Genomic DNA, 14,320 nt, shown 5'->3' on the forward strand with positions numbered 1-14,320 from the left:
TCTACATACTGTGAATCAAAAATGGAAAGGCCAAAAGAAGTTGGAGCCACACAGTTGTCACAGCTTCCTCAGTAAGGAAATAAACACTATCTTTCAACCACTTTGATGATGGTGTCATTCTAACTGGCTGTTCCACATGAGTTTTGATCTATGGTTTCAGTCTGCATTGTTTGTGTTGCACTGATCTAGGTTTAGAAATTTTTCCATGAAGAAAACACAACAGAGCTAAGTATTCAGACTCAGGAAAACCTTTTGTTCATATCAGATAAACATATCACACAGGTATAGTTAATATTTCCAAAGTACTTCAATGTATGGCCAGGGTATTGTAATTACACACAGAACACAGGACAAGACAAGGTATTAATGTCTTCCCCATAGTTGTTTTAGGCATTTGTACAAAATCATGTATTTACTATGAAGTTTTGTTCTGTAGTCAGCATGAACTATGAAATTTTGCTGACTGTATAGGAGGTAAATGAGACAGTAGCTTCTTTTGAATGCTCTTTATGGAAATTGTACAGTGTGTCTGGAAACAATATGCCTTGGAATAGGACACTTTAGATATGAGTAGCTTCAGTATATCAGAGGGCTTGTAAACAATTCATTTAACTTTTAACAGTAATTTAACACTGAACATTTAACAGTAATTTCATACTGTAAATACTCATAGTGTCTGCATTAACTCCTAGTTGGAGCAGCAGTTTTATCACCACTTCTTTTTTTAATGAACACTTCTGTTTTGAATAAATCAATGTCGTGGTTGCGGGGGGAGGTCAATTTTTCCAGGGGTAGGTGAGTAGGCCAATCAGTGATCAGCTTTTCTGCTGGCACATGGATTGGTCACTCGGAGGTTTAGACACACCTCTGAGGACACAAAGAGTTAAAAGCAGGACTCCAGGGGGGTTCAGCCTCTTTTGGATTCTGGTTCAAGCGGAGAGACCTCTCAGGCCTCCTTCCCCTGCCCAGTCACGAGGCTGGGTGGGGGAAGGGAAACACGTGGCCGGGCTCAGGTAAGCCGGAGCTCCGGGGGGGAGAAGAGAGGGGACAGGACTGGAACTGAGCTGCCCCGTCCAGGATGGAGGGGTGGAAAACTGTGGAAGTGCCTTCTGTGTGTGCTCACCCCCCTCCACCCCCAAACTCCGGGAGAAGGTGCCGAGCCACGTGGGAGTGCCTGAGCCTGGGAGTGCCTGAGCCTGCAGCCCTGCTGAGAGATAGAAACTGTTAACCCTTGCTTGGCAGAAAGAAACTTTTCTTAGACATTGATTCTCATGACTGGTGGTTTCGGAGGAGAGAGGGAAGCAGCCTGGGACCGAGATGAGAAAGCACGATTGGAAGGAACCCGATGGGCAAAGAATGAGAGGAGTAGCTTTCTGAGCTGGACTTTTCTTGCATAATGTCAGCCATGGACTGAACTTAAGTCTCTTTTGAACATAAACTGCATTTGGGTGGATACAGCTGCCCTTGCTCTTGCTACAGTGACTGGCACTTGAAGAGTGGAGCAGCAGAGAAGAGAGGGGGAGGGTGAGGTGGCGTCCTCTGCCCTCAGGAGAGACCTGCTCTCGGAACCTCGGCCCCTGGGTAAAAAGGGAGAGAGCTCGGCATGCAAGTATCCTTAAAAGAGCCCTGTATGCAGCTTCAGCCCATGGACAGTGGTGAGAGCACTGGACATAGGAAAAAGAGAGTGTCACCCTGGCAGACTTCTCCGGGCGGTGCCAGGGGTGACATAGAAACACATAAGGGGTGGACCCGTGTTTTCTGAGGAACAGTCTGTGGTGCGAGAGAGACTCCTCTCTCCCTTGCTGAATTGAAGAATGTTTTTTTTTTAAGTGGTGATTGTTTGATCAAAAACCCAAAGGTTTGGTCTGTGAAGAGTAATGTGTGGGGGGTGGAAACTGAGAGAAGAGAAGAAATGTTCTGAGAAGTTTTTATTTCTGTCTCTGTGTGTGTTTAAGAGTTTTTCTGTCTCTGTTCTTATGTAATGTAATAAAGTTTTGGTGGGTTTTTTTTTGTTTTCAAGATTTAAGCCTGCTCTGCTCTGTTCCTGATCACATCCCACAGTAGTTGTTAGGGAAAAAACATATATTCATGGGTGCATTAACATCTGGCCGGTGCCAACCCATGACAATCAAAGGTCATGTGGGTAAAACAGTTGGCAAACTGTGTTAAATGCCACAATTCCATTCTGTCTTTTGAAATTCTGTAAGAGAATTGTAAAAATGAGCTACAATACTTCAGGTCACCAGTGGTTTGTTTATTTTTCCACTGAGAAAGCATCCTTGAAATTTTATGAATGTTTACACTTGCACTGAACACCACCCCCACTCCCCGACTCATCATATCTCTGGACCAGGAAGTTGCCATGTGGTACTCATTTGTCAGATTTGCATCTCATGATAGATATAAGTTTCACTATAAGTGCATCAGAAAAAAAACCTACACACTCAACCCCACCCTGAAAACCCAACATGGAAAAAAACCAACAAGATATACACATGTAGAATCAAAGCCTTGATTATAATATAAGGCCCCTTATGCAGTACTTTGAGTTCAGTCAAGTATTGTTTGGCAAAAACAAATGGAGCAATACATTAGGATGACATACTTTATAGAACACTAAAAACTAAAACTTGTTCAGATAAGTGTTTTTACATTTATACCATTTCACTACAACAACTAATAGGTTATCTTGGTCAAGAGCTGGATTTCTTCAGCTGAGAAAACTTTCAAAACTGGTATGGGTTTTATACCTTTCCTGTAATCATATGTGAAAGAAACTAAAGACAGAAACTAAAAAAAAACCAGACCGTGTGGGTTAAACCACACTCATGGCTACACTGAACAGGATGAAATGTTTGCTTGTTTTTTAATGTGAACAGCATGAAAGGGTTCGAGTCATGTATATCCACAAGCACAAGCACCACAAAGTGGCAGCACTACTGTGGAGCATTCATTACAGATGAGTGGTTCCCCCTTACCAAGTCAAGAGCTGTGCTGGTTTGGCAGAGTGTTGAAACAGAGGAACTGGAACAGCCTTTGGAAAGTTGAAGACTAAGAAAAGCTAAGACTTTTGGCCCTCTGAGAATAAAAAACATCACATTCACAGAAGTGATGCAGTGTATTAAGTAAGTCCATAGCTAACCAAAGTGGGATGGTGGAAGTAAAAATCCTTACTGTGTGGAGACACTGGTCCCTCACACCTCCTGCTGTAAGGCAGCCAATGCACTGGCAAGAAGAATTCCTGATCAATGGATGTTTTGGTGTTAGGAATTCCAAATATGAGAGGATTTCTAGAAAAGCCTTAGGTTTTGCATAATTTTCCCCTCAGTTTGCTTTGTAGACCACGATGTACACACTAATACCTAATAATTACTCAAGTTACCAGCACATTTGTTTCAATTATCTACAATAACTCTTTTACACCTGAAGATTTACCTTCTCATGCAACATGATAGTGCTGAGCCAGAAGTTTTCTGTGGGACAGAAAGAAACACAGGGACAAGCAGCAACAATTCTAAATTAATATATTCCAATAAATGTTGTACCTGCAGTGTATGCTTGAGAGCTGTTAGTTATCAAATTAAGAAATCAAACATACTATGATAGAGTGTGTATGCATAATGGTGGGGAAGAAAGGGCTTGATACATACTGTCACCTGTTTCAGTTTCTTTGGTAACATCAAAGAAGAGAAAATTATAAATTTAGAAAAGCTACACAATTCTTTTCCAACCCCAAACAGATCTGCTCTTTCTAGTTGCCTGTTTTCCCCATGGGCATGGCTCACAGCTCAAGCTGTAAAATTTTTGGAGGGATCACTCTTGATCATGGGACTGGATTCTGTCTGAGATGTTCAGGGTTCAGTCTATCACATCATTCACGTTGTGCATGAAGATGTTAAGGCGTGTTGGTCTCAGCATGCACCACAGGGTAGTACACCAGCAGAGTGGTAACTGGTGCTCAGTAACTGCACTTCATACCACTGATTACACCCCTTCAAGCACGTGTAGGTCAGCCTGTTGTCAACACACATCACTGCCCACTCATCTCGTCCTTGTTTCCAGAGTTTATCTATGTGAATGTTACAGGAGACAGTGCTCGAAGTCTTGCACAAGACCACAAATATCAACTGTCTTTTCCTCATACACTGAGCCGGTTACTTCATTGCTGACGTCTATGAGGCTCCCAGGTAAGATTTTCCCCTTCCCACTTATATGCTGACTACTCCTAATAACCGCTTTCTTACTAGAATGGCTTCCACAATCCCAGGAACTGAGGTCAGCTGCTCAGCCTGCAGACCCTGAGGTCCTGCTCCTTGCTCTTCTTGAAAATAGGAGTGACATTGGAGGTCCTGCGCCTTGCTCTTCTTGAAAATAAGAGTGACATTGGATTTCTTTCCATTCATAGGATCTTCTTCTTATCACCAAAATCTTTTAAAGATTGTTTTCCGAAGTTCTATCTCAATGATATCAACCAGTTTGATGAGCCCTCATGGATATATCTCATGGGGTCCTGTGAACTTGCAGATATCCAACTGATTTCAATGTCCCTTCTCTCAGTCTGCCTCAATGGAGGACTATTCATCCCTTCAGACTTTCCTGGTGGGCTCAGGGGCTCAGTTTCCTGGAGGGAAATCTTACCAGTACAAAGTGAGGCAAAGAAGGCATCAAGTACCTGGGCTCTTTCCATGCCCTGTCACCAGACTTGTTGCCTCATTTCATTTTGCAACAGGTCCACATTTTCTCTAATCTTCTTTTAGCTGCTGGTATACCTAAAAAAGCCTTTCTTGTTGCTCTTCTCTTCCCTTGTTAAATGTAATTCCAAATGGGTTCTGACTTTCCTGAGCTCATTCCCACACTCTCAGACAGTGTCTCTATACATTTGCCATGCTACCTGACCCTGTTTCCAACTCTCATACGTTTCATTTTTTCATGTTTGCATTTACTTATATGAAATATCACCAGACATGAATCAGAGCTTGGATGTCACACAAGTTTACATTCTGAAACTGTTTTTCAGCAGACCCCAGTTACAGGCTATTCAAAATATCCACAGCTTATAGGAAATTTTGAAGCACGTCTTGGAGTTCTTTTCACTCGAGAGTCATCAACTTCCTCTTTAGCAGGCAGCACAAAATTATTTCTAGGTGGGTTCTGTTCTCCTTGAGTTAGGTTATGTATATCACTTGTAAGAAGGGAGGTGATTATAAAATGCAATGTAATGACAGATGCTATAATGCTGTCTTAGTCACCAACCACCAAAAAAGTACAGAGACAATCAAAGGCTATATTCAGCTTTTCAAAGAAACAGAGGCAGACATCATGACTATGTATGGAACTCTGATTTCACAGTTCAGAGGAAGACATGTCACAAATAGGTCTGAAAGTTTGTCCTACCTTGAGCAATGATAAATTACTGCGGTAACTCTTCACAGCAAGAAGTGGATTCAGTGGCAGCAGAGGAGGTAGACCCAGAGTCATAAGACCCAAGAGTTTCCCAAGGACAGAATGAACTGGCTGAAGCCCTTATTTGTCAATATTTTGTCTTCTGTACTAAAGATGAAGCAAAAGACCAGGAGTGATAGGGCAGTTCATATTCAAATTTCATCGCTGGATCCCTATTACCAGATATAGGCTTACAGCAACTGAATGTTTGGAATAAAGCACATATGAGTGCCTCCAGAAAACCCTGGTTCTTCTCAGAACCCTTCAGGAAAACTTGGTACAGACCCCTGTTCCTCTCAGACTGGACTGTAAGACAGCCACAAATGATTTAAAATACTGCAATTCTTTTTCAGGACACATTCAGCTCTGTCAGTTGCTTTTTCAGCAGAAAGTATCACGAATAATACATCTGTCACTTCACTCTGCTCATATGCAAATACATTAAAACTGAGGTTTTCTCATTTAACTCATTTTTTGGGAGAATTCTACCTGCATTTAACTCTCTGCAACATCTCTGAATTTTTAGGTTTGGGAACAGGAGCTGCTAGAGATGGGAAGGTTTTATGAAGATAATTAACCACAACCTAAATTGCTGGTTGATTTTGTTGCTTTATGAACCTGCTGTAATCATGTGAGTTGGCCAAATGGGAAAAGATTGTTTGAGGATTTAATGATGATAAAGAGGCATACTCTCTTAAATAGTTACCATTAATGACAGCCTAAATTAAGCAATCAGATTTTAGTAAACTGTAAAATTTACTGTCTTTCTAGACAAGGCATACTTGCATAAATTGGCAAAGCTACTACATGAGTTTCGTCAAATGTGAGATACCACTACAAGAAAAACCAAACTGATCCATGGCTAACACAGCAAAGGAAAGGGAAAGAAATCACAGGCAAAGGGACAGGCAGCCTCCATAACAAGCATTTGATCTGATAATTAACATGTTAGAATAAGAAATATGTTCTTTGGAACTCTTTGAATATATCAAACATAAGTAATGCAGTCAAATCTTTCCTCCTGAGGCTCATTTATTGAAATGATCCTTCAAATCTAAATGTAAGTGGCAAATGCAAGCACAAATGTGATTTTGATTTCTATTCAAGATCATGGAAACAACTGCTTACTCCAGGCTTCCAGTGTGCCCAAGGACGTCTCCAGAGAAGAAATGAAGATAGTTATTTTAACACTATATCCACCCCAGCTGGCTTCCTCTTCTGAGGCCTCAAAAAAAAAAGCTAAGAAACATCTTCTGTTACCTGGTAGAGTTGCTTAGGAAGCATGTAGTTTATTGTCCAAAAGAATTAACATGTAGAGAGTGTTACACAGAAAAGTGTCCATTTAGAAAAGTGACAGAATGGAACAAATTTTCTAAGTCAGGTTTGTTCTACTAGTGTTATCAATCTCTTCAGCTACTGAAAGAGGTGACCCCAACTGAAACCAACTGATTTTCTAATGTAAATTACTCTGTTTTGCATGGAAAGGCCTTTTATCAACTATGAAATCAGGCTCAGCTTCACACTAAAAACATGCACAACAGCTGGTAACAGCTTGAAGATGTGCCTGAAGGATCACAGTGGCTCATTCAATTTAGACTCAATTGCAGTTTGCTCAGTCTGGTACAAGAGGATTGTAATGCCATCTGAGTTCTCTTTAAGGAGGACTGTGCCTTATTATTGCTGTAAATGGACTGAGCCATCCCTATCACATGCATGATTGCACACACTTGACACTCAGAGCACATACAGAAATGACTTGGTAGAAATGATTTTAGATGTACAGACAAACTTGTTTACACTCATTATGTCAGTTCGCTGTGAAGAGAAGTTCCGGTTTGCTGCTTGTAAGAATCACACCAGTTGATCATCAGCCAATGAAAGTCAATAATTCAGCATTCTTCCATTAAACTCAGCAGGTCAGGAGTGCAAAGTTTATGTCAACAGCCTAATGACAGGCTTTCTGTGTACAGAGGGCCAATGAAAGAGACAAATGTTTACTTTATGTAAACTATTGCTAAGTATGTTACTTAGGCCAAGAAAGAGCTGTTCAGTTTGGCTAATAAAACCCAGATGCTGAAGAAATTCGTAAAGCTTCTTTTAAAGCTCATAAACATAACATAAACTGCAGAACCACACACATTTAAACATTTTTTCCATATTTTTTAAAAATGCAGGCACTGATTTGACTGTAAAGAACTGAGAAACACTGATAACTGCCTAGACAGCCTAAAAGAATAAATGTCGCTTCTTCAAGAAGCCAGAGTAAGTCATAGGGAGGACTCAAAACTTCAGCAGGTTAAGCACTGAGATTTTCTAACTTTAGGTCTGTCCACAGTTTGGGTGCTAGCCTGTTCAGGGCTGTTCACTAACTTAATTTGTTGTTGAAGAAGCAAAACATGTTAAAAGCAGCCAGGGTAGTCAGTGTAAGCTCAGATATTATCAAGAATTATCAGGCATAATTAGGGCCAAATGCATGCACTGTAAGGCACTGCCAGTTAAGGCAGACCACGCTTTTATGAACAAATAGATACATGCTTAATTGTCAGTTGAACAAAAGAGAAGTGGTGAAGTAATTCATTAAGACACTGACATATCTTCAGTCCTCTAGCACAAAACCAAGGATAGGGTACTGTATTTGCATAATTTTTGTGAACACGAGAAAAACTGCAAAAGCTCTCCATGGTTCAAACGACACTACATTTGGGTGAAGAGGAAGAAAACGTTTAATTCCTTACCTATTTGCACATGTGCAATGCTAGCTGCAGCGAAATTAAAACCTTTCAACAGAGATAGTAAAATTCATCATTCTAATTCATAGAAACTGCTGAGATTGCAGAACTCCTGTTCAGTTTCACTCTGAAGCAAGGTCACATTATTTCTTGAAAGTTTTTTTTTAAACAATGACCAAATTCCATCAATTTGCAGACCATGCAACTAAATTTTAAAGTTCTGAAATAAATATTTCAAAATTTTAAATATTTGTTTTACAACTAGTAGTTCATTACTTTAAATATAAGTTTTTTATGTACTTTTGTTTTTTCTATTTTCTGTTTTATTCTACCATGAAAGCAGTAGCCAGTCATTCTAGGACTTGGAAATCAAAGCTACACTTCTACTAAAAGAAAAGACCCAACATCTCACGAGTCTGCTAAAAAGTTAAACAAGAGCCCAGAAGTTCTCAAACAGTTTCAAAGACTGTCATCATTTTTTCCCCTACAACTTTCCATCATTCTTTTTTATCCCCATTTTTCTGTGTAGCAAATAATCATGACTAGACAATTTCCTCAAGAAAAACAAGACTTGGTAAAAATATTGTTCCTGATGGACACCAATTAAAATTTTCTGACTAGTTTTTCTAGTATCTCTCACAAAGTCATGAAAGAGCTCAAGCCCTCTGCTGGATGTCTGATGAGGCTTTTGTTTTATTGAGCACCCTCAACCCTGTTCTGCAATTTAGTGCTCCCCTGGGGAAAACGAGAAGACAAAGTTGGTAAAGACAAAGATGGTAATTTTTTTAAAACTCTGAGGGTCACTGCTTTGTTTTCAGGTTTGTAAAAAGTAAGTTAGACCTTCCCTATCCCTCAATGAATAGTTCAATCCCTGAAAAATTTTCTTGCCATTATTTAATCAACTCAAGAACATCTCAAGGTATTTTTTCCCTTTTACATGTAGCCAGCACAATGGTACAGCAGAAGGCACCTGCACTGTTCCTCTAAAACCCCATTTACTCATTCACAGTTTCTCTTTCATTCAAAGGAAGTAGTGATATGAATCTGTGCTATGGGTAGATAGAGTAGAGCTAGGCTCAGAAAAGCAGTTCAGTGCTGTTCAGGGCTTGAGAATCCTGAAAAGCAGTAACTTCAAAGGAGACAGTGACAAAAAGGACACTGGATAAAGCATAGGTTTAGCATCAAAAGGCCTGAATACCAGAGGGCCAATTCATCACTCCATCTCCAAACATTTTAATCTCAAATACACAGTTTATTTCTGTGCCCTCTGCTGCTAAAAGGAACTGTGAGAAAGGAAAATAAGGTTATTTCTCCAATAGTTAGACTGAAAGATTTAAAGTATGGAAGTTTTCTTTTCAGTTACAGGTAAAATTTATATTGTTCATATATTTGCAGCACCAGAAGGAAAGGAATATTATTCCTGTCTCTAGCGTGCAACACCTGATCTCATAAAATGAAATTATTTAAACCACCAAGCATCAGCGAAATGTGTAATGGAAAGCATGAGACCCCAGTGTTCACTATCCCCATGTCAAGCACTTAAAATCAGATGTAAAAAAAATTAGTAAACATTTGGAAACAGGAACTTTTGTATTAACAGACAAATGAGTAGGGAATATTTGGCCAAGACAATCATGAAGGAACATATTCCCAGAGCAGTCTCCAAGTCTCCATTGATCTTAGGACACTTCCATAACTCCATTTGATCTTCATTCATGGTAAGGTTAGGAGTCATTCCAGCTGCAGTAAAATTCTGCACTGGAAGAAACTGTCCAGAAAAAATAGGGATTGTCTTTCCTACTTCTGACATTTTATCTGACTTTCACAGGTAGGATGTTTTTAAAAATACACATCTTCAGGTAATAGAAACAAGCATAGATCCACCAAAAAGAAGTAGTGTGTCAAATAAATATTTGCAGTTTTTGTCACTTTACTTGCAGTTCTAATAATCTTCTGTTTATTAACTTGTGTGCATCAAAATTTGGTTCTCTCCTGTCCAGACCTCTCTCATGCACTGTCATTCATCAGCTCAAGAAAATTTCACCTGATGCAACACATCTGCCTCCAGTGGATAAATAATATATCAGTCATCATTCAGATATACATTTCTTAATCCTAAGAGCTGATTTCAGTTTGATTCCTTAATTAATTACATGTAATATACAGCATTACATATTTCTCATCTATATCTATTCTGTCATTTTTTAGTGATAAGTAATCTTGGCTTTTTCTCCTAGTGAAATAACTGCCTGGGGCTTTGGTTTTTAGATGCCAAAATGTCAGTGATCTATGACAGTGTCAATTAAAAAGGCAAAAACCAATCTGAGTAACATTAAAGTCTTCATTTGTGGTATCTACTTCCCATCGATACTTTCCAATGCTCCTATCACACAGTTATCTAGAGGTCATTTACATACCAAATTCCAACTATTTTTGTAAGAATGTTTAAAATATTTTTTGGTGTAAATATCATAATTCCTAATGGCAAATAATACCTGAAGCTTTTTCACTTTTCTCAAAATTGCATGCAAACTTTTAAATCAGTGTTCCCTCTCACTAGTTAAATGTGAGGCTATGCCTTCCAGAGATGCTGAGGAATTTGGCTGTGTTACAAGAAAGTATGATCTGAATTACAAAACGACTTTTCACTGAAAGTCCATGAAGACTCGACTGATAAAACTAAGCATTTAACTGAAGAGATTAAAAAATCTCAATTTGTTCAGACTCTTACCAGGAGAAATCTCTATGCACTGGAACAAGCATCACATCTCTGTCTTTGCACTCACACCATTCCTGGCACATTCCTGATATGCCCACAGAGACACATATATCTATCCTAATTGTAAAAACATTCAGTATTCTGAATTTCTTTAAATTACTTTCTGTTAATTATTACACACTGAAGATATATTGAGAAAGCAGTCATGATAGGCTGCCTTAGAGCTGGAGAACCAATATATTTATTTACCCTCATTCAGAATGAATAGCAATTCAAGCCCCTATCTCACAGCAGCTTTCCTATATGAAATGATGAACAGTAAGCAGCAGAGAAAATGAAGATCTGAAATTGTATATTCTCTTTCCATATTAGGAAAGCAAATCTTAAAATTCACACTCTCAATTTATAAACATGATTTGGAGAAGCCTTACCTTCTATGATCTGAGCTGCTGCACCAGCACGGATTGACAAGCCAACAAACAGTAGCAACAATTCCCAAGTCCACCAGGCATGCCTGGAGCAGGTGTGCCAAAAAAATAAAGGGAGTAGGAGAAGAATGAGACCAAAGAGTGTAACACAGAAACACACGGGGAAAAAAAAGAAAAAGTAAAATTTAGAAGCAATAGCTCTTACCATGACAGCATTTTCTGAAAATCAGTTGAAAGAACTTAAGTGAGGGAAAAGTGCAGTGCACATGAGTTTTATGTTTATGAAAAAGTTAATAAAAGCTGGAGCCTGCTGTTTCTCCTCCAACGTTCAGACACAAGTGGAACAAAGGCAGCAGTCAGGCTCTCTGTGTGACTCACTGCAATTCACTGCTCCAGCTCTGAAATCTGACGCTGTGAAGACTTTCCTGTCAGACCACTGCCGAAAACTTCCTACTGTATTTATGGATGGATACCCGTTCCTGCTGTACACCATCCCAGTGCTGTCATTATTCAGCCCTGTCTTTAACTGCTATGTAGCCTGACAAGCTCAGGGTAGAGCTCTTCCAGCTTCCCTTCCTGCCACTCCCACTGCTCACAGCCTCCACTCATCCAACAAAATATGACCTCCAAAATCCTTCCATCCAGGCTTACACAGACAGTGATACAAATTCCTATATGGAATGGACATTTCTCCTGCCATTTTAGCTAAACTTTATCAGAAGCAAGTTTGAAGATATGAGCAGGACAGAATAGTAGTTAAATGGCAACAAATGCCTGAGATTCACACCTGCACTAACAGATTTTCTGCCACCTACAGAGAGAGACATTTTGAAGTACACCCTTTTCTTTGACAATAAGAAATAAAACCTCATATTTACAGAGATTTACACCCTGCATGAAGCTTGAGAGTGTGTCTCTACCTCAGCAGCTGTACATATACATGTCTGCTATGGAGATCCTGTAGCTGAGTACTTCTAATAGTTTCCATTAAAAGTGTTATTTCACCCCTCCCTCCTAACTCAATGAAAAGCATTTTTTTTCCACTTGTAGTTCTTCAAAGCTCGTACTTGCCCAAGGAAGAAATTCTGCAAGGATATGCTTGAAATTAATGGGACAATTTTTAAGTCATGAGATGTTTAACAAAGACTTCGATTGTCACTTTTTGACTGGGGCAGGAGAGAGCTATTTTTAAACTCAGTTCCTTCCTTTGATAGGAAAGAAGAAACTTTCTATCTCTTTATCCACAAAATGCCAGTGGTTTACCTGCATAATCCTTCCTGTTGCAACAGAGTTTTTATCAAGTATACATGACCAAAACATATGTCTGCCTTGGTATCTCATAGTAGACTAACATATTTAAGAGACAAATGTAGAAGCAGCATCCAGATTTATAAAACTTGTAATGAATTTTTACAGTATATACAGCAAAAACTTAATTATCGGATGAATTTTTCCTCTGCTTTTAGAAAATCCACAGAAATGAAGGAAGTAATACACTATTCATGCAGATGATCTACATGAAATGCTGCTGACAGTGCCTTTAGTTTCTGCTGGATATTTTAACTTGGGTATCTGGCCAATGCTCAACATTTTTATCCAATACTGGATAAAGGAAAACAAGACAGAGCATGTTCTTGACCTCTGCAGTCCATTAGTTTTGAATGGGTGGCTATGGAGGAATCTCTAAATACAAGCAGTTTATTACCCCCACTCCTGTAGGTCATTGGGATTTCTTGAGTTTCTAGTGCTCATTTGTAGGCCAAAGAATTACTGAAGTACATGCTCTCTATGTCTGCTATCCATCTATCCACATATATCTTGCTCCCCACAAGGGCAGTGACATTTGTACACATCCACTCAGTTTTAACCTTGATGTTTGTCTCATCTTTTTCAAACTCAGCAGGATTCCTTTGAATCAGGATATCTGTACTTTCATTCAGTACTGTGTCCCTCTGCCTTCAACTAAACTGGAGTTTCTCTTCTAGTTAAAAATCCCCATTTTCCAGGCAGAAGTTTTATTTATTTCCCCTCGCTCTGTCAATTGATTACACTCCTTAAAGACTCCAAATGGCATGCTACAATTCTGCTGTTGCAGTTTTTATCCATTCACTGAGTTGGTCTGGCTGGGTGGTGGTGTATTTCTCATCACAGCAGGTTTTTTTCTTTCATGCTGACTGCAACACAAATTTATTAGCTGCACATTTCTATCCTCTATAATTGTAGGATACAAGACTCATAGGAATATTCTTGTGCAAAGTTAGTGTTAGAGAAGCAGTCTGGAGTGAGTTAAGAAACACAATAGAAAACAACAAAAGATTTATCTTTTGCTTAGACTTCTCCTGAGCATATACTAATAGTTGGCATGAACCATATCCTCTGTCAAGGAGGTCCTTGGCTTAGTTATGCATTTCATGAAGAAGTCTCTGCTTCTTTGTTTTCAGCTTAGGTCCTGCTGATGTTCTTTGATGTCTCTGAGTTCTTATACTGAATAGGGTTCACTAAATCAGGGCCTATTCTTTTTTCTCTATGCCCTTAGTGACTTAAGGAGTGTCTTTTTTATACCCTTTCCACTGATCTTCTTTCTGTACTAAGTGTGAACTTACTTGGTTGTTTCTTGTACTACAACCGTTACACACCTCTAGTTATCTTTTTAGTCTTTCTCACAGTTTCTGTGTTCTAGAACATAATTTTTGATCTCTGGTGGAGTCAGGGGAATCATAACTGCACATGATGCAGGTAATCTCAAGACTGCTTGAGTGACATTGCAATGTACTCTGTCCTTTTCCTGGTGAGGAAGACAACTGACGTGTTTCCTTGACTGCAGCCAACATGACACCTTCATAGAACTCTTGTAAGCTCAGTAATTCTTGCCTAAGGGCTATTTTTATGTGTGATTAGGATTTCTCCTCCATCTGCATAAATTTAAAACAAATGGTAGAAATTAATGTAGTCTATCATTTAATTCTCCAGTTATTCCCTCTTAGAAGGTCCATTTGGAATTC

General features: G+C 39.2%; 1 protein-coding gene across 3 annotated transcripts in view; it reads right to left on the reverse strand.

Moving 5' to 3' along the window:
• COL15A1 (collagen type XV alpha 1 chain) overlaps positions 1-11,874 on the reverse strand; it is a 124,052-nt gene extending 112,178 nt beyond the window's left edge. For all 3 annotated transcript variants that reach the window (XM_063404274.1, XM_063404265.1, XM_063404256.1), the window contains exons 1-2: positions 11,524-11,874; positions 11,322-11,404 (exon numbers count right to left, since the gene is read on the reverse strand). In XM_063404274.1, the coding sequence (XP_063260344.1) occupies positions 11,322-11,404; positions 11,524-11,534 (94 nt within the window). In that variant the 5' untranslated portion in view covers positions 11,535-11,874. The remainder of the gene's footprint in view (positions 1-11,321; positions 11,405-11,523) is intronic.
• Between the last annotated feature and the right edge of the window lie 2,446 nt (positions 11,875-14,320).

This window comes from Prinia subflava, chromosome 1, assembly GCF_021018805.1.
Source record: "Prinia subflava isolate CZ2003 ecotype Zambia chromosome 1, Cam_Psub_1.2, whole genome shotgun sequence".
Classification (NCBI taxonomy): domain Eukaryota; kingdom Metazoa; phylum Chordata; class Aves; order Passeriformes; family Cisticolidae; genus Prinia; species Prinia subflava.